The sequence below is a fragment of the Pseudonaja textilis genome, chromosome 1 (assembly GCF_049901715.1).
Source record: "Pseudonaja textilis isolate UNSWEBS1 chromosome 1, rPseTex1.2, whole genome shotgun sequence".
In the NCBI taxonomy this organism is placed as follows: domain Eukaryota; kingdom Metazoa; phylum Chordata; class Lepidosauria; order Squamata; family Elapidae; genus Pseudonaja; species Pseudonaja textilis.
In genome coordinates, this window is record NC_141990.1 from 214,368,412 (window position 1) to 214,389,642 (window position 21,231).

Below are 21,231 nucleotides of genomic sequence, written 5' to 3' on the forward strand. Positions count from 1 at the left end.
CTAACTCTTGTTTCAGCAACAAAAAATAAAAATCCCAATCAAATATAGTGCAGGATGCATTAAAAAAAAATTAGAAACAGATCAGATTCTTCTTCTGCCAACAGCTGCAATTTTTTTTAAAATATAAATTTTATTTGGGTTTTCACAAAAACGTAATACAAATAAAACATCTTTTTTGAGAATAGCATGATCTTGGGTTATCACTTCTTCATTCAGACACAAATGCAATTTCATATTCATCTTTGTGTTCTATTCCATATCTTATTACTGTTTTAATATTTTCTCCATAATTTTTCCCCTCCCTTGGTTTTCTCAACTTTATTTTTAATTATCTATCTGAATTCAATTATATATCTTTTTCTAAGTTTCAATGTCTTTCCAATCATTATATTTATACTTTTGTCTGTCCTGTTTCAATTTCATATAATCTTTTCTCATTGAAAAAATTTTCCCCTGTAGTTACTAATTGGAGTATAACACCTTTATATCTTTTCACTTTATCCATTCAACTCTTATTTAAACTTCAATTTATGCCTTTAAAATTATAAGATTCAATATAGAACATAGCTTCCAATTGAATTCTGCTTGGTACATTCTTAAAATATACACTATGTTCTTAAAAAGATTTTATATATATATGACAATAGTAAATAAAATACTTATTCCATTCCAATTCAATTCTATCATTAATATTAGTTAGAATCTTAACATCTTTAACATTTCTTTTCAACTGAATATCATATGTCCTTGTGAACACTTATAAACTTTCCATAATTAATTTTTTTTTCAAATCATTAATAATAATTAAAATGTTCCCATCCTATCCTAATTTCATTCTCTCATTCTTTGTTTCATTTATTTATTAACAAACATTCCACTGCATTACAATAAGTATTTTATCCATCATTTTAATCATACATTGTTTCATATTTTTTTAATTATTTCTATTTCTATTATAACAATACTATCTTATGTACCTTTGCATAATCCTTTTTTCAATTAAATTTTCACCCATTATCTCTAAATAGTCTTATACTTTCAATCCTTGTACCTTTTCCCTGTTTCTCTATATCTTGTTTTTGTCTTTTATAATTCTTTTCTTTCTTCTTCCCCTTCTTCTTCTCCCTCCCCTTTTTGCCCCCTTGTCTCTTTACTTCTAATTCTCTCTTCTGTGATCCTCTCTTCTGTTGCTTCCTAATATTGTAATTATTTTTCAAACTATTCTCTCTTTTTTTGTTTTTCAAATCTTAAACTTTTCATTGTTTTTCCCCCCTTTCCTTTTTTTCCCCACATAAAATTACTTGATCATTAAAGATGGCTTTTTCTTTGTCCCAGCCTTCTTGTTCTATAAGTGTTTCTTGTTGTTTCTCATAGTTTGAGATCTCCATTTCTAAAATTGATATACGAAGCCAAGAGAACCTCTTCCTTCTTGTGCATCATCTTTCTGTTTTTTAAGTCCATTTTCAGTTCTTCTCAAAGTGATGTCATTTTAAACACTTTTAAACAACCACCGATTGATTTTAGTCATTTAAATTCAATAGCCAAAAATCCAAAAATCACCAAGTAATCCAAATAATCCAAAGCTGTTCCTTCTTGCTTCTTTTTTCCACTTTCTCTTCCTGGGGTTCTATTATTTTGTTACAAGGTTTCAGTTAAAATGTATCTTTTAGGAATCTTGTTAAAGTTTCACTGTAGGTTCCTTTTAGTTCCAGGCAGTCTCCTCCATTTTTCCAGATCCTGCCCTTTTATTCTTTTTCTCTCCTTTCCTGCTTTTAAAGGTTTTTTAGTATCCAAAAGTCTTTGTTATCCCCTTGACATTTTATTCTCAGCTTAAATGCCTATTGATGTCAAAGTGGATTTTTGTCAATTTCTTACTTAAATCTCTTAGCTATCAGTATAAGGAAGGGAAGAAAAAAAAAAGCCAAATTCTTTCTCTTACCTCTTCCCTTCACTGCTTCAAAGTCTTCTTTGGGAACAATGTTATTTTTATAGTTCAAATTCCAGGGTACCTTACTTTGTTGCTTTTTCAGTTTAATCCGGTCAACCAAAACTTTCTCTTCTTCTCTTCCTCCTTATCTTCTTTTCTGGTCGAGTTCTTCTTTGAGGTGGCCATTTCTGACCACTGCTGCAACCGCCTTCAGGAAAGGGAGTAATGGCCAGCTGAGGAGGAGAGATGCATCTCTCCTCGACCCTGCTGGCCATCTCCCCGCTCTTCACCACCTCTAGGGGATGGCTTAGCCCCGAATCCAGCCGGCTCAGGGCGCTCCGGTGGCAAGCACAGATTGAAACTGCACATGATCACAGATTTCGGTCTGTCACCGAAGAAGCTCAAACCGGAAGTCCCTTAAAGCTACAAACATACATTGTTGGTTTTTATATTGCCAACCCAACTAATTGGTGGACAGATTCCTAATAAAAGTGACCTATTGTCATTGGGCTACAGTTTTTACTTAAGCTGAATTTAAGCTGAATTGCTAATAGTGATAATGATGATGATGATGATGATGATGCAACTCTAACATCCAAAATTGTGTTTTAAGAAATATTGGGATCTAACTAAGCCAAGACATATTATAAGTCTTGGGATATTCTTTATTAGTCTCCTGTTCCATGTTATATTGCTTTATTTTGTGGAATTATTTTACCTGGTCAATAGGGGTATAATTAAAACATATGTATTTAGAACTAATAAAGGTGTAATCTTTATTATACAACTATAAACTTTGCTTAAAAGTTTAAAGCAAGAAATACTACTTACAAAGTCAGCATTCATTTTAGTTGCTTGTAGAGTCCACCTGGACCCCTATGGAGGGAAAAGAAAATTAAATGCTGTAGCAGATTTCTGGTCTACAAACTCCCATAATTCATAATTCCTGGCTGTGGCCAATATGAACCCTATCTCAAATATCTATTCTATTCATGAGACACCATGAACCTGAGATTATACATAATTGCTTTTATGGTTAGAAAGAATAAATAGTAAGTAGTAGATTTCTGTGTTACTTGTTAAAATAATGCCTGTCAAAACAAAGCATTTTCAATATAGTTATTTTCCATTCTTTAAATTTTAAGTGTAGTTTTATTGAATTAATGAGTATGATGAAGAAGCATTTTTCTCTATTTCTGCTTCTTCCATTTCCCTGAGAGCAACTGGCCCGAAGTTACTAGGTTGGCTTCCATACCTCAGGCAGGTCTGGGATTTGGACTTCCCTGCTCCTAGTCCATCATCTTAACTATTAATCCACTCTTTTAAATGATAACAAGTATTGTACCTTTTAAATATATCTAACATTTAAAAATGCTAAACTAATTAAAGCAATTAACATGTCTTTAAAATGATAGTTTTTCTATACAACATTTGAACATGAAAATATATTTTAAATTCACATCTTTATCTGAAAGAGTTACTGCAATCAGGTAAAATATTATACGTTCTTTTCTTATCTATAAGACAAACGCTTACACAATAGATAATGGGAGAACAGCCTGAAATTGGAATCAAATACAGTATTTCTCACACATTACCCAATTCTTGATATAGATGTGATCATTTGGAATTAATATTACTCATTCAGGCAAATGCTTTCTTGTCTCAATAAACTAGATTGGTTCTTTGATCATTTATTTCCCTTTTTTATATTTTGGCATGGCACCATTTCGGTTATCAGTCTTCACATATTCATGTATCCTTCACAGAAGTACCATGTACATAATTTGCTAACATAAAAGAATTCTCAGTTTGAAATCAATTTTATTCTATAATCAGGGCAAAAATTAGCAATATGAGAGCAGCAATAAGTACAATTCTCTTTCTGAATCAATCTAATAAATAAATTGAATATAAAGAATATATTGATAGCATCTTATATTTCTCCATTTATTTATTTGTATCCTGCCTTTAATAATTTTACAAATAACTCAAGGTGGTAAACATAGCCAACACACCTTCCTCCTTAAATTTTCCCCACAACAACAACCCTGTGAGTTGGGGTGAGAGAGGGTGACTGGCCCAAAGTCATTCAGCTGGCTTTCATGTCTATCATTAGGATTAGTGTGGACATTTACAGTGTTTGATTTAAATGGTCACCTCCATTGCAACTGCCCTTCAAAATTAAAATAAATATTTCCATAAACAAAGCATCTCAATGTTATTGACACAAATGTGTGTCTTAGTGGCAGTTAGCCATGACAGTAATTTACTAGTTGGATTCAGGTAACTCTGAAAACTTAAAGCTGAATTAAGAAAACACAGTTGCTAGGTTTGCATAACATGCTACAAACAAACAAACAAACAAATAATTCACTGAATGCCTTAAAACGATGACCGGTTCATGCAACATACTATGATGGCCAGATTCCCACAACATATTGAAGTAGGAAAAACACAATCCAATTTAGTGTACTGTGCAGAGGTGGTATTCAGCAGGTTCTGACCAGTTCTGGAGAACCGGTAGTAGAAATTTTGAGTAGTTCGGAGAACCGGCAAATACCATCTCTGACTGGAGATTTTACAGTATCCTTCCCCTGCCACGTCCACCAAGCCACGGCCACAGAACCGGTAGTAAAAAAATTTGAATCCCAGCATTGGTATTGTGGTACAGCATAATAGGATATACCCAGTTTTTGTGTCTTAAAATCAGAACTAGTGGGTATAGTAAAATGTTTCTTACTATTGGTGTTCATTACCTGTTGCTCAAAGAGTGCCCAGAACATTGGTAATGGGATAAAGAGGAAAAGGACCCGTGTCACCATTTTAACTTCTGTGATCAACTGGTTCTATGGAAGGAAATACAAATCCATCTTATAAATATTATAACTTGGTGTTCAAAGCCTGTTTAGATGTTGAGACACAAGGTATAGAAGATGAATGATGAAAAGAGAGGAAGCTGTCAGTACATGCAGCATTCTGTTTGGTAACTGTATCTGCATAACAGCATAGTCATCTTCTATGAGAGCAATTCTAGCATAAACAATGTGAATATACAGAAAGCAGGATGAATTAAAATATTTCCAAGGAGTACCTATGGTGACCTGTGACAGTAAAGACATCACACATTTATTCTGGAATTCACTTCTGTAGACTAATATGGCATGAATCACAAGGTGTTGCAGCTCCAAAGGATATTTTGAAAAGGGAGACATGCAGGGGGATAATCTTTGGGGGATAAATCAGCCAATGGATTTTCCAATTCTTTGGTCTTCCTTCTCTACTTAACCTTGCCTGAGAGACTAGAGGAAAAATACAAGAAATGGTGAAATTTCTGGAAGCTATTTTCCTCTGGCATGGTGTTTTTATTGCTGTGATTGTTTTGTTTTTCCTTTTCTTATCTGTGTTGATGTTACAATCCTTTGGCTTAACAAATGTGGCAGCCTTAGCAATCTATTAGATGAATTAATAAAATTGGAAGCCGCTTCAGTTGGGAGGCTTTGTTAAAGAGATATTTTGCCAGGTCCTGTTTCTTTCTCTCCTTGCTCTTGCCTGAGATTAGAATGCTAAAATCTGTAATCCCTTCCTAAACTTTAGATCCTTAATTTGTAACTACCTCTTAAGTAACTGAAAAGTGAAACTTGGTCTGACCATCCGTCTCATAAAAGAAATTAAGGGGTGTAATATGGTTATACGTGTGGCATGGCTATACTAGTGACAAAACTGTGTATGTGTGTGCATTTGTGTAGATGTGAGTAAGAAGCTATCATAGAGAGTAGGAAATTGGTCTCCAGTCACTGGGCAGAAGATTATCCATCCACTAATAGCATTTAATGATGTTAAAGGAAAAAAAGATTGGAAAGCATGAGACTATGAACGGATTTAGTTTATTTGTAACAAGGACAAAATTGCTCTGGATTTTGTGGCAGCCATATGGAAGCAGCTTGCCATTATCTTTTCCTAGGATTTTAAAAAACAAGCCCATGTTTTTGTGTAGCCTACCACCTGTCAGTTTTTGAGCATTCCCACTCAAATGTGAAAGAGATTTGGCTCTGTTTAAAATTCTGTTAAGTGCAATGGTGGTAAGAGAACAATTCAAACACTCCGAAAGGCAGCCTGAGTTGATGGATCCCAGTTGATTTAGAAATTTTAGGCAAGTAAGTTTGAAATTAGATAAACAGGCAATGCAAATTTTAGTTCTCCACTGTGCAGAGAGGAACATATAAAGCTGGCACAAACATAACTGTGGTGGAGAAATTGAGTATTACATCCCAGATATGCTGGTAGACATAATATCTGAAATGGGCTTGATTTTTCTTCAGTGGGCAAATTATTGTATTTCTCACAGATTGTGTTCCTCTCCCTAGCTAAAGAAAGAAGAGAAAGTTAATACATAACAGATCTCAAGGGGATCTGACACTTGAATGGTACTTAGGATGGGCATTCTTCTGTCAGATCTAAATGTTAAGTCAGGAGGATCCATCACTGATAGTGTTATTCGTTTAATTTTAATAAGAAACCTATAGCATGTATATACAATGTATTGAAATGCAAATGTTTACTTACTGAATATTTTTCTGATGCCCAGTCTAGCCAATGCTCTCTTTTGGGTATCTCTGGGGAACGATTTCTCATTCGGTTTCTCAAAGCAAACTGAAGAGGAATGCACAAAATTAAAGGAGATGTATGGATTAGAGTTATATCAATAAGCCTCCAATATAAGCCTTGTTTCCACTGCCCCAATGCTAAAGTCTATTGCACTGATTTGTATTTCATCTTATTCCTGGTTTTATAAATATGTCTTAAATGAAGTTCTACCTTTCCTGTTGTTTTATTGGCCATCTTTCAGAAGATGTAGCTGTCAACCCTGAAGCTAACCTGGCTGGGGGCATCTTTCAGGCTTCAGGGTTGCCACTAGATCGGAGGGGGAGGAAAATAGTTAACTGGGGTTTTGCAGTCAAAACAAAAGGTTTTCCTGTGGGAACCAAGGTCATTCTAACAAGTGGCTGGGAGAGGAGGAGCGAAGTAACCAAGCAACTGGCCAACACTTCCATTGCATCATGTGACTAATGCCTTAGGGAAAGGGGGAAAACTTTCTCTTTTAATTAGGTGAAAACTGCATGAACTTTCAGAGTCAGTTTTCACCAGTTGTGCCAATATGATGTATCCAAGAAATTTGTTCTTTGAGTAATCTACCTGCCTCAGAGTTCTGCTTTCTTTGAGGGCATTACTTGGAATGCTGACAGCATCATTATTTGAGGGACAATTATATATAGAATCCTGGATTCAACATCCATCAATAGCACCCAAACAAATCTAAATTATAAGGTTTTTTCTAATTTATTTCCTGGGAGCTGACCAGAACTGCCTGCCCACCCTCAAAAATAAAGGCAGCATAGCTATTTCGGGACCTATTTTGACATAGTAAATAAACTAATATGAGATCTTACCATAGAGGTATGCTTTATAAAAATGTGAATCATGAATTATAAACAAAAGATTCCACCCTGAACACAGAAGCATTTGTCATAAATACTAAATTCATACAAGATTCACAATTCAACTTTTTGTTAGTAATGAAGCAAATATATCTAATATATATCAAATATATCTTTCTCATATCTAATCTTGATTTGCCCAGCCTGGTCCTGGTCAGACTTGTCAAACTGCCAGTTCCAAAATCTTTCATTGTTCCTTTTAGTTGTGATGATTAATCTACTGCATATCTCACAAATCTCTGTGATTTAAATTATTTTGGCTCCCCTATAGGCAGATAAGAACAGCAACTTAAATGGTCCATCTTCTATTAAGATATCAATTTGTTAAAATATAACTATCTTAAATTAAGAGTATACCTGAATTGTGTTAATTAACTTCATATAATAATCATCCATTAACTATTGTATGAGAAAATATTTCCTTTTGTCTGTAATGAATATAGAGCCCATCAATTTCACTGAATGACTTTGAGTTCTATTATCCTTTACAAATAGGAATGGAATGGGGGGAAGAGAGGTTTTTTTCATCCTCTGCGCTATTCAGAATTTTATTAATGTTGATGAAATCACATCCTTGAGTAAATCTTTTTTCCTCCTCACTCTAAAAAAGCCCCAAGTGCTTTGCAGTGTAAATTGTTGTTATGACTTCAGTGCCGCAGTACAGTAATACTAAACAGGATGACAGATGGGAAGGAACCAATATACCAAATATTATAACCCAAAATCTCTGGTGTAGCCCCAGTACATAGAAATCAATTGACCAAAATTGTCACATGAACAAATGGGATGGATGAATAACTACTGGGATTATGTCTCACACCTAGATGAAATTGGGTATTGACCTTGGAGTTTTAATATAAAAACCCCATGCAAGTGACTTTAATGAAGTCATTAAAAACCCATGCAGATGACTACAATGAAGGAATAATCAAAGTAAGTGAATGAGTTCATATGTTCCAGCCATGGTCCTGATCTCCATGTGTTGACCTGAAAATAATTTCAGTGTATGTGTCACTTGGGAAAAAACAACTTAACTGAGTGTACTAATTAACTCCATATTACAGAGGTGGAGTTCAAACTCCAGCTTTAAGAGACTTCGCTCTGTTATTTACTCAAGGCCTTTTCCTCTAATGAAAGACCCTGAAAGCCTTATCAGGCATTGGTGACAGGCAAAACTAGGAAATCCAGCTACAGTATGTAGCTGGGTTCAGGGGTGGGATTCAACTGGTGTTACTACCGGTTTGGTGACTATGTTTTGCGTGTGCATCCCACTCCTGGCTGGGTTCTGCCATTTTGATTTGCTGCCATATCTCAGCAGTATGCAAAATTGGGAACTTGCTAAGAAATTCAAGAGGCAGGTTTACAATAGTTTAAGGTTGTCTCAAAAATATTTCCTGCATTTTTTTTTTCTTTTAGCCTTCTAAATTGGTCTAATGAAAGAGAAAGTGATGGTTTCATTGGCTGCAGGACAGGGTAGGGGCAGTCTCATTGACAAAATGTGGTATTCTTGCATTGCCCAAGAGATCTACTATAATGATCTGAAACCTCCCTGGCTTCCCATTCCACAACTGAATTCAAGAGAGATGCTAGCCTTTTATAAACTGGGCCAATATACGTATTATTATGCACATGCATGCAACTAGGTATAATAATCATTAATCAGTTTTAATTTTTAAAAAATAAACTTTAAAGATATCTCCACTTCAATAGCATATTTTTTTTTTTTACCAATTGGTAATAAACTCTAGTATGGATGAAGTCTGTTCCAATTGACAATGCTGAATATTGTAATCCTAGATCAGGGCCGTGAAACTCGTGGCCCTCAGGCGGGTTGTGTCACATGCTGGCTACGCCCACACCCAGTTTAGCAAAGGGGGAAAAAAGTCCCGATACATCACATGATGTTGCCATGTCAACACGAGTTTGACACCCCTGTCCTAGATAATTGGGAAGGCAGATTGAAAAAGAAGATTATAATGGAACCTCGGGTGGAAAACGCTCCTGTTTTTGACCAAATTGGGTGGCGAACAAAAAATCCAACCGGTTTTTTAATTGGGTCATGATTCAAAAATTGGGTGGCGAACAAAATCAGCACAGAAAGGTTCCCTTTCCGCGCTGATTTCCCCTTCTGCACCATTGTTTTTCCTGCGTGCATGCACAGTTGGTCGTGCTTCCATGACCTGAGGCTCCACTGTACTGTAAGCCCTTTGGGTTGTCCCAGATGAGGAAACAGGCTCCATAGGAAGACTAGAATGGAACTTTATTGAGATAAGGTATAATAACAGCTTTTCCAGACCTGATAATGCCTTGCCTTTCTCCTTATATTCCAGTAAATTAGGGAAGAGCCTGCCTAAGCTTCTTCTAAACATTATCTTGTTCCCCAGGATTTGAGGAATGATGTAACCTTCTTGGTACTTATGTAAAGCTTCTTTCCTGTTTCCCTCAAGGTCATCTCTTTGATTCTCTGCCGATACACCTGTCATTTTAAATACCAAATACTGTAAATGATAATAAATGAACTTTAAAACACCTACAACAAAAGTCTTAAGATGCACCCACAAACTCTCTCTTATCAATTAGAATGAAATGTAACTTCTAAGGCATACTAGAACATTTGCAGATAATAAAGGAATACATTTGTGTCTGGGTTCAAAAATTTCTTTTAATTCTTATACAAATGTATAAAACCATAATCAGCAAGTTGTTTCATTTTAGTTCTCAGAACACTAATCCTATCAATATTTTTCTAGAGTAAGTCCCGTTGGCTTTAGTAAGCATGTATTTTCATTGGAAAAGCAATGTGTTTTTTTCAATATGTTTGTGTTTTTAATCCTAAAAAATGTGATCATGCAATAGAAAGTAATTTTTTTACATTTTGTACATAAAAAAGGAAAGCATACAGTACTTACTACAATGCACTTGCAAACTTCCAGCAAGATATTTCCTTGTGGTGGAGTCTTTTTGTAAAGTCTATTTCCAGAGATAAATACAACTAGGAAAAAAAAATGTCATTTCAGTATAGAAACCGGCGTATATAATTTATATAACAATAACTGGTAGCAATTAAGAAAATTCTTCCATGAGGTGCACTGAGTTTTCACTAGTCTTTTTGCTATCCTCTTTGATTTCCTGCCTCAAAACCCCTTTTCCTGTTCTAAATACAGGTAATCCTTGACTTACAACAGTTCATTTAGTTCAAAGTCACAGCAGCACTTTAAAAAAGTGACTTATGACCATTTTTCACACTTACAACCCTTCCAGCATTCCCATGATCACATGATCAAAATTCAGACATTTGGCAACCAACTCATATTTATGATGGTGACAGAGTCCTGGGTCATGGAATCAATAATCTTTTGTTACTTCCTTACAAGCAAAGTCAATGGGGAAGCCAGATTCATTTAATAACTGTATTACCAATATAATAACTGCAGCAGTTCACTTAACAACTGTTTGAAAATGGGGCAAAATTTACTTAACAAATGTTTCACTTAGCAACCAAAATATTGGGCTCAATTATGGTCATAAGTCAAGGACTATCTGTATTTCTTTCCCTTAGTAAGTAAATTTGACACAATATTAGAGAGAACTAGTATGATCCAGCCCCAAAAGATATGTTCAGATTTAAACTGAGTGATTTGAAATCCTATAGTGTATACTCACTCCATTACCACTGAAAGATTGCCTTATTTACCAATTTATTTGTCTATTTGTTTATGTGTTTGCTTGATGGGGCTTATTTACCACCCCAATCCAATAAAAACTATTTCACTAATTGGTAGACTTTAAAAAGGAATGACAGCATTTGCTGGCAACGTTTCCCTTGACTATTTCTATGTTCTACTCATCAGATGACAACCAATTAAAAATAATACTAAGCGCAAAACAGATGTCTTATTAAATAGGGAGCTTTGGGGCATTTAAAAGACGAGGGAGGGAGGGAAATGGCAATAACATTTCTGTAACATCAGCAATTTTCCACTGCTAACACTGCTAAGCCATCTATCAATTGGCAAAACCCTTTTCCTAATGCAAACCGTATAGCTTGATAGAAACATGGAGATGCTAAAAACTGCTCAGATTAATCACTAGGCATTCTAACTTAGAACTTTCTATGCTAGTTTTCTCCAAAGTGGTCAGAATCAATCCTCAAAGGTATATGGTACTATCCAAGGGGTCAATGCTGTTGTTACTATTAGTACTGTTAGTTAAAATAGTATTTATTAAATCACTTCCATATGAATAATGTTTGCAGGGGAGTATCAATGAACAGTCTGAAATTTCATGAAGGGGTTGATGAGCTGAAGCGCTGAAGAGTATGGGAAGGCTGGTCTACAGCAACTGGTTCTTCAGAAATTCAAAATAATACCTTTCTTAACTCAATCTGGAAGGTTAGAAAACAGATCTAAGATCTTGTGAATACGAAGAATATACTTGGGAACTTCATGTCAACTCAGACAAAAGAGGGCTTGAGGTGTTTTTCCTGGAGACCATTTGAAAGGATTTCATGGTGGACATTTGGACTTTCCAGAAGCCCAAATGTCATAAGTTTAGTGGCTGTTTTTAAAAATAGGAAAATATACAGAGAAAACTTGGTGACTAACAACCATGACAGAGAAGAGAAACTTGCAACCCTGAGTTAACACTGTGAGCAAACCACAACTGAAGCCAACAACTTTGTTGTTAAATGAAATGGTTGCAAAATAAAACTGTGACTTTGCCTATGATGTTACTTCAGCTTTCCTTTTTAAACTAACTTATTTATTTATTGAGAAAAATTACATGGCTGCTGAACTCAAGGTATAGTAACTCCAGGTGGGTTATAAAAACAAGGTCATAACTTATGAAAGTCATAAATGTGAGGATCGGTTGTAAAATTACTTTTTCATCATTGTTGATAACTGTGACAACAAGAGTGACTTGTACATCTCAACATGGTCTATAACACGGGTGTCAAACTCACAGCGTCACGTTGCTGTCACATGATGTTTCACAACATTTTCCCCATTTGCAGAGCTGGAGTGGGTGTGGCCTGCACATGTCACATCTGGACCACGGGCTGCCAGTTTGACACCCCTGATCTATAATAGCCCTTTGTGGACAAATAAGGGAAGATTAGGATGGCTATTGTCAGTATGTCTTGATTTTTAAAGGCTGATCACTGTTTGGGGCCAGTTCTGCCATTAGGCCGCTTTGGACAATGAATAAACCTAGGTAGCCATGAATACTATGTATGTTGTTGGAATGAATTCTTAAAACAGAATGACAATTTGCCCTGAAAATGAGACAGCTGTGGCAGAAGAAGATAACTGGCTGTTTTCAGCAGCGTTTTGATTTCCACCTTTCCCAGCTGTCTCTTGACTCACTCTGAGCTTATTTGCTTATGTCATTCAGCTTTATCTTGCTGATCACAGGCCTCACTCCTGTGTGGAGAAAAAGACGCACAAATAACAGCTTAACTAAGTGTCAGCAGAAAAGGAGTGAAAAGGACGTAAATTCTCTCCCAGGCCAATTCACACTCCTCTTAGCTTCCTCTGCGGAGCTGAGCAACATGAGTACAAACTCACCAGAAGGACAATTAAGTACAGGTAATCCTTGACTTAAAACAGTTCAGTTAGTGACTGTTCGAAGTGACAACATGTGTGAAAAAGTTGATTTATGACCACTTTTCATACTTACAACCACTACAACATCTCCATGGTCACATGATCAAAATTCAGTTGTTTGGCAACTGACTCATGTTTATGATGGTTGCAGTGTTCTGGGGATCATGGGATCACCTTTTGCAACCTTCTGACAGGCAAAGTCAATGGGGAATTCAGATTCATTTAACAACCATGTTGCCCATTACAGCGATTCACATAACAACCATGGCAAGAAAGTTTGTAAAATGGGGCAAAAACTCACTTCATAAATGTCTCACTTAGCAACAGAAACTTTGGGCTCAATTGTGATTGTAAGTCAAGGACTTCCTATATTAGCAGTGAACAGCAATAGCACTTAGACTTATATACCGCTTCCCAGTGCTTTACAGCTCTCTCTAAGCAGTTTACAGAGTCAGCCTCTTACCCCCAACAATCTGAGTTCTCATTTTACCCACCTCGGAAGGATGGAAGGCTGAGTCAACTTTGAGCCTGGTGGGATTCGATCTGCCAAATTGCAGGCAGTTGGCTGCAGCAGAAGTAGCTTGCAGTACTGCACACTAACCACCATGCCACCGAAGCTCTTAGCTAGGTGAAGGATGGGGAATCTAGTGACTCCCTCTCCCAGCTAATGCCTGATAAGAAGCACTGATTCAATTTCCATACAGAGTACATAGAGTGTACATGGAGTACATAGAGTAACATGAAAGTAAGGGACAGCTTTAGGCGTGATCAAGCCTTGACCAACTGCATCCTTGGTGGAAACATCCCAATTCCAGAACTTGCCATTTGCCATTTACTAGTTAGCAGGTAGAGTCTGACAGAGAATAATAGAGTTCACCTGGTACAGTTTACGAAATGATGCAACTTCACTTCATTTGTGCTAGGATTGGCACTAGCCAGTGTACCTATGTAGACTGAGCACTCCCCTGCCAAGACACAATGTACCTCAGGTCTGTCATTAGCAACAAGAGGAATTCCCTGCTAGGACATTTGAAGCTCAAGAGCTGGCAGGAGAAACGAAGCATCCCCCAAGCTCCAGCACACTGAGCTGAAAACCACCTTCAGAGCAGTTTGTCCTGAACTGCAGTTCAGCAGAAAGTAAATCAGTCTAGCTTTCCAAGAGAAACATTGGCACGGGGGGTCACAGGTGTGTGGAGCTGATCCAAGAGTGGTGCAGACTTCTTGAAAAGAAGCGTTCTACCTGAGCTAACAGATGGGAGAAAAATGAGTTCTTTAACAGAGACAAAGGCAGCATGTTTTTTTAAAAAAACAAACTGAAAAACCCCCAGTGAGAAACTGTTTTCAAGCCATGTAAGGCAGGGATCAGCCTTTTATTTCCCTATGGGATATTTTTGTTTTGTCTTTGGCCTTAAAAGGATGATTTAGAAAGCTGCATGAGCTACGGGATGATCTGAAGTACATCATAAAGATTAGCGACACAATAATTCTCACAATGGAAGAATGGACAGTAAAGGTGATGCAGTTGGCAAAGATGGCAACACCGACTGTAATTAAAGAGAAGAACCTGTGTGATTTTTTTTTTCTATTTGGAAACCACTTCTGGACAGTTTGCTCAAAACTGAAAACTGAAACTTTGATTTTAGGTTTTGAGGATTAGAATGGTTTTGTTGTTATTGAGGTGTTTGAAAGGCTTAGAAATGTAAAGCAAAACCTTGAGATTGTAACTTTTGTGTATTCTACTGTGCTGTAAAAAGTTGGAAAACACTACTCTTTTTCCTTTTTTTCCTTTCTTTTTCCTTCCTTCCTTCCTTCTTTCTTTTTTCTTTCTTCATCCCTCTTCCTTCTTTTTTTACCTTTCTAACTTTTGTTTCTTTTTGTATTATTACCTTATAAAAACTTTACTAAAGGACTCTAAAATAAAAAGATATTCCATAAGACAAATTGTTGGACTTTTTTCATTTATGAGAGTATTCAGGGAGCTATTTTCACTGAAATAGGTTCTTTTATGCCCCTGTTTGGGGAGTAGCTCTTTAAAAAAAAATCCCTTAAAATCATGCTGAATTTTTATCGATGAATTTCAGTGACATGATCTTGGCAGGCTAGGAAAATGTAACCAGGAAGCTGTATGTGGCCTGCAACCCATATAACCGCCCCTCTTTGGACAATGCAGAGCAAGATGGAAAAGTAATTTTCATTTTATAAAATAAGCTATTAACCCAGATCTATTTTGAAGCTGCCTGTAAAAGCAGCCCCCTTGGGGTGTGTTAAAAGTGTGTGGTTGTTCGTGGGGATTAAAGACATCACAGATCAGTAGAAAGGCTTCTTCAGAATGGAAATGATTGGACTTTTATTGAACTTCCCTGCTGTTTGAAGACAAAGAGCTTCCGAGCTCCTTATTTCTGCCTTGCAATTCCAGTACAGGAAAACCAAACAAAGGGAGTTTTGGGGCAGGGAGGAGTGTCACATAGATTTCCTTCCTTGGTGAATAGAAGAAACATCATCTCTTTTAAGTTGTTTGCAGGACCTGTGATCCCCCTCCCCTTTCTTGTCTCTTTCAGTCCCTCTCTTTTATACCTGCTACTCACCAAGAGCTACAATCATTAAAGCAGCGGGAACCCCGAAAGCCAGAGCGTAGCAGTCCCCTCCGAAGCATTGCACGCCCCCTAAGAAAATGAGAAACAAGTTATTCTTTTGACAAGTTAAGATTGTTCTGTCCTTTCCCTGCACTGCTATATTGTAGAAAGAGGAAGTGCCTGGAGATCAGAATGCACTCTATTATCAATTCACCACTATGCAACTGGAACTGATTTCAGCTTTGACCACACAAAGTGGCATCCTAAATTTAACTTCTTTGACTTTTATGGTACCTGTTGTAAGTATTAGAGATTTAAAGATGCTGGCTGTTGAGCCTGCAATTGAAGGAATTTCAAAATACCATTGCAGCATCTATTGGATGATGATGATGATTCTTTATGAACTGTGCACAGATTTCTCTAGCATTTAGCAATACCATTTGGACTTATATACTGCTTCATAGTGCTTTACAACCCTCTCTGAGCAGTTTACAGAATCAGCATATTTCCCCCAACAATCTGGGGGTTTACTGACCTCAGAAGGATGGAAGGCTGAGTCAGAATCGAACTCCTGGAAGTGAGCAGAGTTAGCCTGCAAATACTGCATTCTAATCACAGCTTTTGCCATGTTCTCAGCAAACTGGCTTTTTGCATTATAGGAGGCCCTGACAAAACATGTAATTAAGTAAAATCTGAGAACAGAAACGAATTGCTCAAACTAAGGAGCCAGACCAGGATTAAGAGAATTGGAATGCTAATTCTTTGGTCACCTGACAACAGGTTACAAATCCACTCTGAATAGTTATAGTGATAAGATTGGACCGGGGAGAGTAAATGCTTTCTCTTTGACACCTACTCTATCTGCATCTTCCTGCTAGTAGATCTCCATTTTGAAAATCCTAATATTTCATATCAAGCAAGACTAAGACCCATTAACTTTTGAAAAAAACAGTCCAATTCGCAAGAACACAGGGCAGGGAAAGGAGTCAAGAAACTAAATTATGCTGCTGGAAAATGACACCCAAATTTGAGCCAACTGCTTGATCTGAAAGCTACACAGTTTTGTTTATGGGAAGGCTTACCTAACAGCAACACTGGGTGCATGGATATACTTTACTAAAGGGATTTCTGAAGTGGAATAGGGGAAAGAACAGCTAATTAGGCTTTGAAGTTGAAGCCTCTTTTGCAAGCTACAACAGAGAAAATGGACTGAAATAATCCCACATGCTGGTGTTTGCTTCTGCAGTATGGTACAATATATGCATGTGCGTGCACACACCCAGGCCAAATTGAGACATATTCTTCACAAAGCTTGGATTTTACCACCCCCGTTAAATATTCTGCACAACAGAAAATAGTAGAAATGAAAACAAAATCCTGACGCAGCTGCACAACCAACCCGGTAGAATATTGCTAATAAAATATTGATCACAATTACTGAGTCGCTTCTCTGTCTGAAGTTCAGTTTTATGCCTGATATGAGCTTATTTATTTCTCTTTCCAGAAGATGAGCCAAAAATTTTTACAGTCAAAGCAGGAAGTGTTCTGCTCTACAAACAGATTACTTCTGATCTACAGCAGGAGATATTTGAAGCTGCTCTGTACTGTGACCTGAAAGGTCACATACAACTGCCAAATTTCTGAGAAAATAAGGGTCATTTTGTTTTTGTTTTTCTTTTAAAAAGACTTTTAAAAATCCTATGTCTTAATTCCATTCCAAAATATGCCACTGTTTTTATTTTGCCTGACAATGATCAATGTAGATGTAAGAAGCCTGTCTTTTTCTCCCCTCATAATGTGTGGCGCAAAAGCCAATCCATATTAGCCCAACTGAATGCCTCTACTGTATACTAGAACAAACACAGAATATTAGCAGGTCCTCAAATTCCATCCTGCCTGTTAAAGCGGTTCCGAGGGAAAATAAGAAAAAAAATATTTATACACATTTTGTTGAACTGCCCTGTGAAATAGGAAGGAAAGCTCTAGTCTGCCTTTATTCTTGGGATTTTAAAGCGTGGTCCATATGCTGCCACTATATTCATCTGGAGTTGGTCATTGCTTAGGGGACAGCCTGAGAACAACTGTGTTGTTTTCCTAAGAAGAAGGAAATATGGAAGAAGACAAATATAACAATCAAAATACCAAGGGGCCAGTGGCAATCTTTTCCTTTTAAAATAACAGAAGTAGTATGTGGATGTCATATTCTTGAATATATTCCAAGATTGCAATGTTCTAAAGAACATTATAACAATTGCTGTTCTTCCAAAACAATGGGGGATAATCCCGATAAGTCTACTGAAGCTATTCCAAAGGAGCATTTAATCTCTTTACTCATAAGAGAAATTAGAAGTTAGAAGCAGATGGGCATCGTGGGGATGCATCTAATCATTATGAGCTCAAACATTTATGAACGCATCTGCGGCATTTGAGTTGAACTTGTTTCCCAAGGGTGTATTTTAAATTCCATTACCCCTGGTCATTGTAAACTAATACTGACCTCTTAGCACAGGAGTAAGAATAGTGGAGATCAAGCTTCCTGCATTAATGGCAAGATAGAAAACAGAGAAGAACTTGTTCCTTTCCTGGACCTAAAACAAGACAGAAATCACATCAGGCCGATAATATAGCACATCTTAAAAGATAAGCATGGCTTTCATAAAAAAGGATTCCAACAGTCCTACTGAATTATGGTAATCATACGAAATACTGACAAAACATCTTAAAAATTGATATAAATTTTAAAAAATAAAATTAACATGAGATTACATTTTTAAAAGCTGAGTTAAAATAGAGGCATGGGTACATATGTATGTATGCATGTATATGAATGTGTATATATAGATATACATGATATATACACACACATACACAGAAGTAACTAGGAGCAATGCTGCATGGTGAATGTATTTGCAAGGAGTAGCAGCCACTCATTCAATGCATGCTTTTTAATTGAATCAGTCTAACGAGTCAGTCCTTGAGAACTCATTATATGTTCATAAATATGGTAAGAAGGAAAAAAAATCAACTGTTGCTGGGAAACTATAATTGGTAAGATATTACCAACCACAGCTGTAATCTCTTGAATAGTAGTTTAGCTATTTTGAATCAACAACAACTCATTCATAAATCTATTTACATGCAATTGTTAGTTCATTTATTTCAGTGGAATTTATAAAAACAAACACTATTTTTGCCAGATGAATTCAAGGGATTAATTTGTTTTTAATTATGCTATCAGGAGCAGGAAGAAATATTGCTAATGTGTTAATTAACAGTTGGGGTCTGCAACATCAAAAATATTGCAGCATATCTGTCCTTTTGGGTACAGTTGTATTTTATCCAATTTCTATTATATTTTATTATATTGCTGTGTGCAATTGCTGTGTGCAATATTATTTCAATTTATTATTTTATTTTATTCAATGTATATGTGTTTGAGCTGGTTAGTCAGTAGACTGACTGGCAATGTTCGCTTTTAAAATATCAAATGTTATACCCTCTCAGTTCTAATTTTCTTTTCATTTTTGTATCCTCTTTATGACATTTAAAGCACTTTTGCACAATCGCTGGCATCACACACAAACCTTCCGGCATTTTTGTACCCCCGTCAATACTGCTGTCTTTCAATGTTCAGTCTTTTGCATGAACTGACAATGTCCCCAACTGGCCGACCAAGGGGCGTGTACAAAAATCATCTGTCAATCAGTTCTCTGCCCTCCAGCTTTATCATTATTTCATTGCAGATGTTTTCATGCAGAAGAAAGGAAAAAACATCACAGAGAGTGGAAGCTGCAAAGCCACACCTTTCCATAAGTGAACAAGAAAGAGAAAATCTGCAGAGTAAGAAAGCTGGATTTTTTAATAAGATATCTGTCTTGGGTCATGGGACCAGGACAGAGGAGCAAGGCAGGTTTAGAATGGAATTGTTTGCAGTATTCCAAGCCACTGCTCAATTCCTTTCCCATAAGATGCATTTTCTCCCCACCCACCCACCCACCCCCAGAATGTTTTTCTCTTCATCTGTCTATGGATATTCTCAGTCATCCATGTAATCGTTGCCTCAAAGGTGTTTTTTTGTTATTCAAAAGGCAACTGGAGTCTTTTTCCCTTGAGGAAGAAGAAGAAAATGTTTTGCTTCTCATCCAAGAAGCTTCAACAGTTCTGCTGGCGGGCAGGTATGGTGGAAGGATAGGTACTGACAATTGAGACTGGATGGTGGGTGGAATGGAAGGATTGTATTTCTTTGCAATCATCTGGATGTTAGCACTCTTCATCTTTTTTCCCTCTTTTCCTTTTTCATCATTTTCTCTTCATCATTTTTGAATCTGATAGTCTTTTGCCAGCTTCACTCACCTTATCAAATTTGGTCCAATTCGATTTAATTTTAATCTTTTGAGGGACACGTAGATACCCCCACTCCTTTAACCTTAAACTATCCACTACTGACCTCACCCCATTCCTAAGTGGTCTGTAAGGGCATAAGTGCACAATCGTGCCTACCGTCCCTGTCCTATTGTCCCCATTTATTTGTACCCATTTCTGTACTCTTACTCATGTTTATACTTGTACCTATTATCTTGTAAGCGATTGACAAATCAAATCAAATCAATAAAAATAAATAAATATTCTGAATACACACACAGACACACACATAGTCTGACACACCATAATTCCTTGACTTCAACAGGGAAGGAAGAAAGATAAGGAGCTAGTAACATTCCATCCTGCAAAAGACCCTTAGTAGTACGGTTTTAAAGAGGAAGGAAATGCTATAAGCATTTTCCTTTAAATATTTGAATTGGAAACACTGTAATTCCTTGAAGCTTCCTAATTTCATCTTCCTATGTGTGGATGATGCTATTTTAGCTACGTAAAGTTTTACACTCAAAGGGGAGTTTGTTCTAAATGTGAAGGAATGTATGGACAGCAGCCCTTTCACTGGGTTTTTTTTTTTGTGTGTGTGGTCATCTTCAGGATGGAATATGTAAACTGTAAGATGAAAGTACTACGAATGAAAAAATGGGTTGCATTTGAACAAGTTGTGATGAAAAATGAATAAGATATTGATTTTACACCAGTAGAATAAATGATGATAAAAATAGCCAGATTCTTATGTGGTATCTCAGCTTATAATATGGACTGAACAATTCAGTAGCACAGTTGAGGAAGGACGGTTCCAATGATTTTCTTAGTAAATTCAGAAGGAATCAGAAAGCAAGGCCAAATGGCTTATTCTTATCCTTTCAGATGGAATATATTCCTTGTCTGTATGAAGATGAATAGAATTGCCTAATCATGTAAATAGCATAAAGGAATAAAACACTCATTGTGGTTTATCACACTAGAAACCCATTGACATTGTAAAATGGCTTGAATTATATTAATGCACACTGGTTTCTAATACATAGAAAAGATCTGATTACTAGGCAATGTGTAAGTGGATTGCTTTATATGCTCTGCTCATTCCTGAAAAGAAAATATGGTTTTCATACCACTCACATTTCCTGAGGTCTTTGGAAATGGGGGAAAATTAAAGAAATTGTTATGCTAATCCATGCATGCAAAAAAATAGGAAAGAACAGATTAAATGGAGACTTAAGAAAATCATTTATTAAATATTCTCATTA

At 36.4% G+C, this 21,231-nt stretch overlaps 1 protein-coding gene across 13 annotated transcripts in view; it reads right to left on the bottom strand.

Moving 5' to 3' along the window:
- SLC15A2 (solute carrier family 15 member 2) overlaps window positions 1-21,231 on the bottom strand; it is a 107,456-nt gene that overhangs the window by 48,857 nt on the left and 37,368 nt on the right. For 11 of the 13 annotated variants that reach the window (XR_015740812.1, XR_015740814.1, XR_015740813.1 and 8 more), the window contains exons 6-11: window positions 18,102-18,192; window positions 15,617-15,694; window positions 10,335-10,417; window positions 6,494-6,580; window positions 4,687-4,776; window positions 2,759-2,803 (exon numbers count right to left, since the gene is read on the bottom strand). Coding sequence is in view for 10 of the 13 variants with exons in the window: in XM_087920430.1 (XP_087776556.1) it covers window positions 2,759-2,803; window positions 4,687-4,776; window positions 6,494-6,580; window positions 10,335-10,417; window positions 15,617-15,694; window positions 18,102-18,192 (474 nt within the window). In the remaining 3 variants the exon portion in view is untranslated. Of the gene's footprint in view, window positions 1-2,754; window positions 2,804-4,686; window positions 4,777-6,493; window positions 6,581-10,334; window positions 10,418-15,616; window positions 15,695-18,101; window positions 18,193-21,231 lie in introns of all 13 variants that reach the window. The other 2 variants (XM_087920423.1, XM_087920424.1) reach the window with 1 other exon arrangement.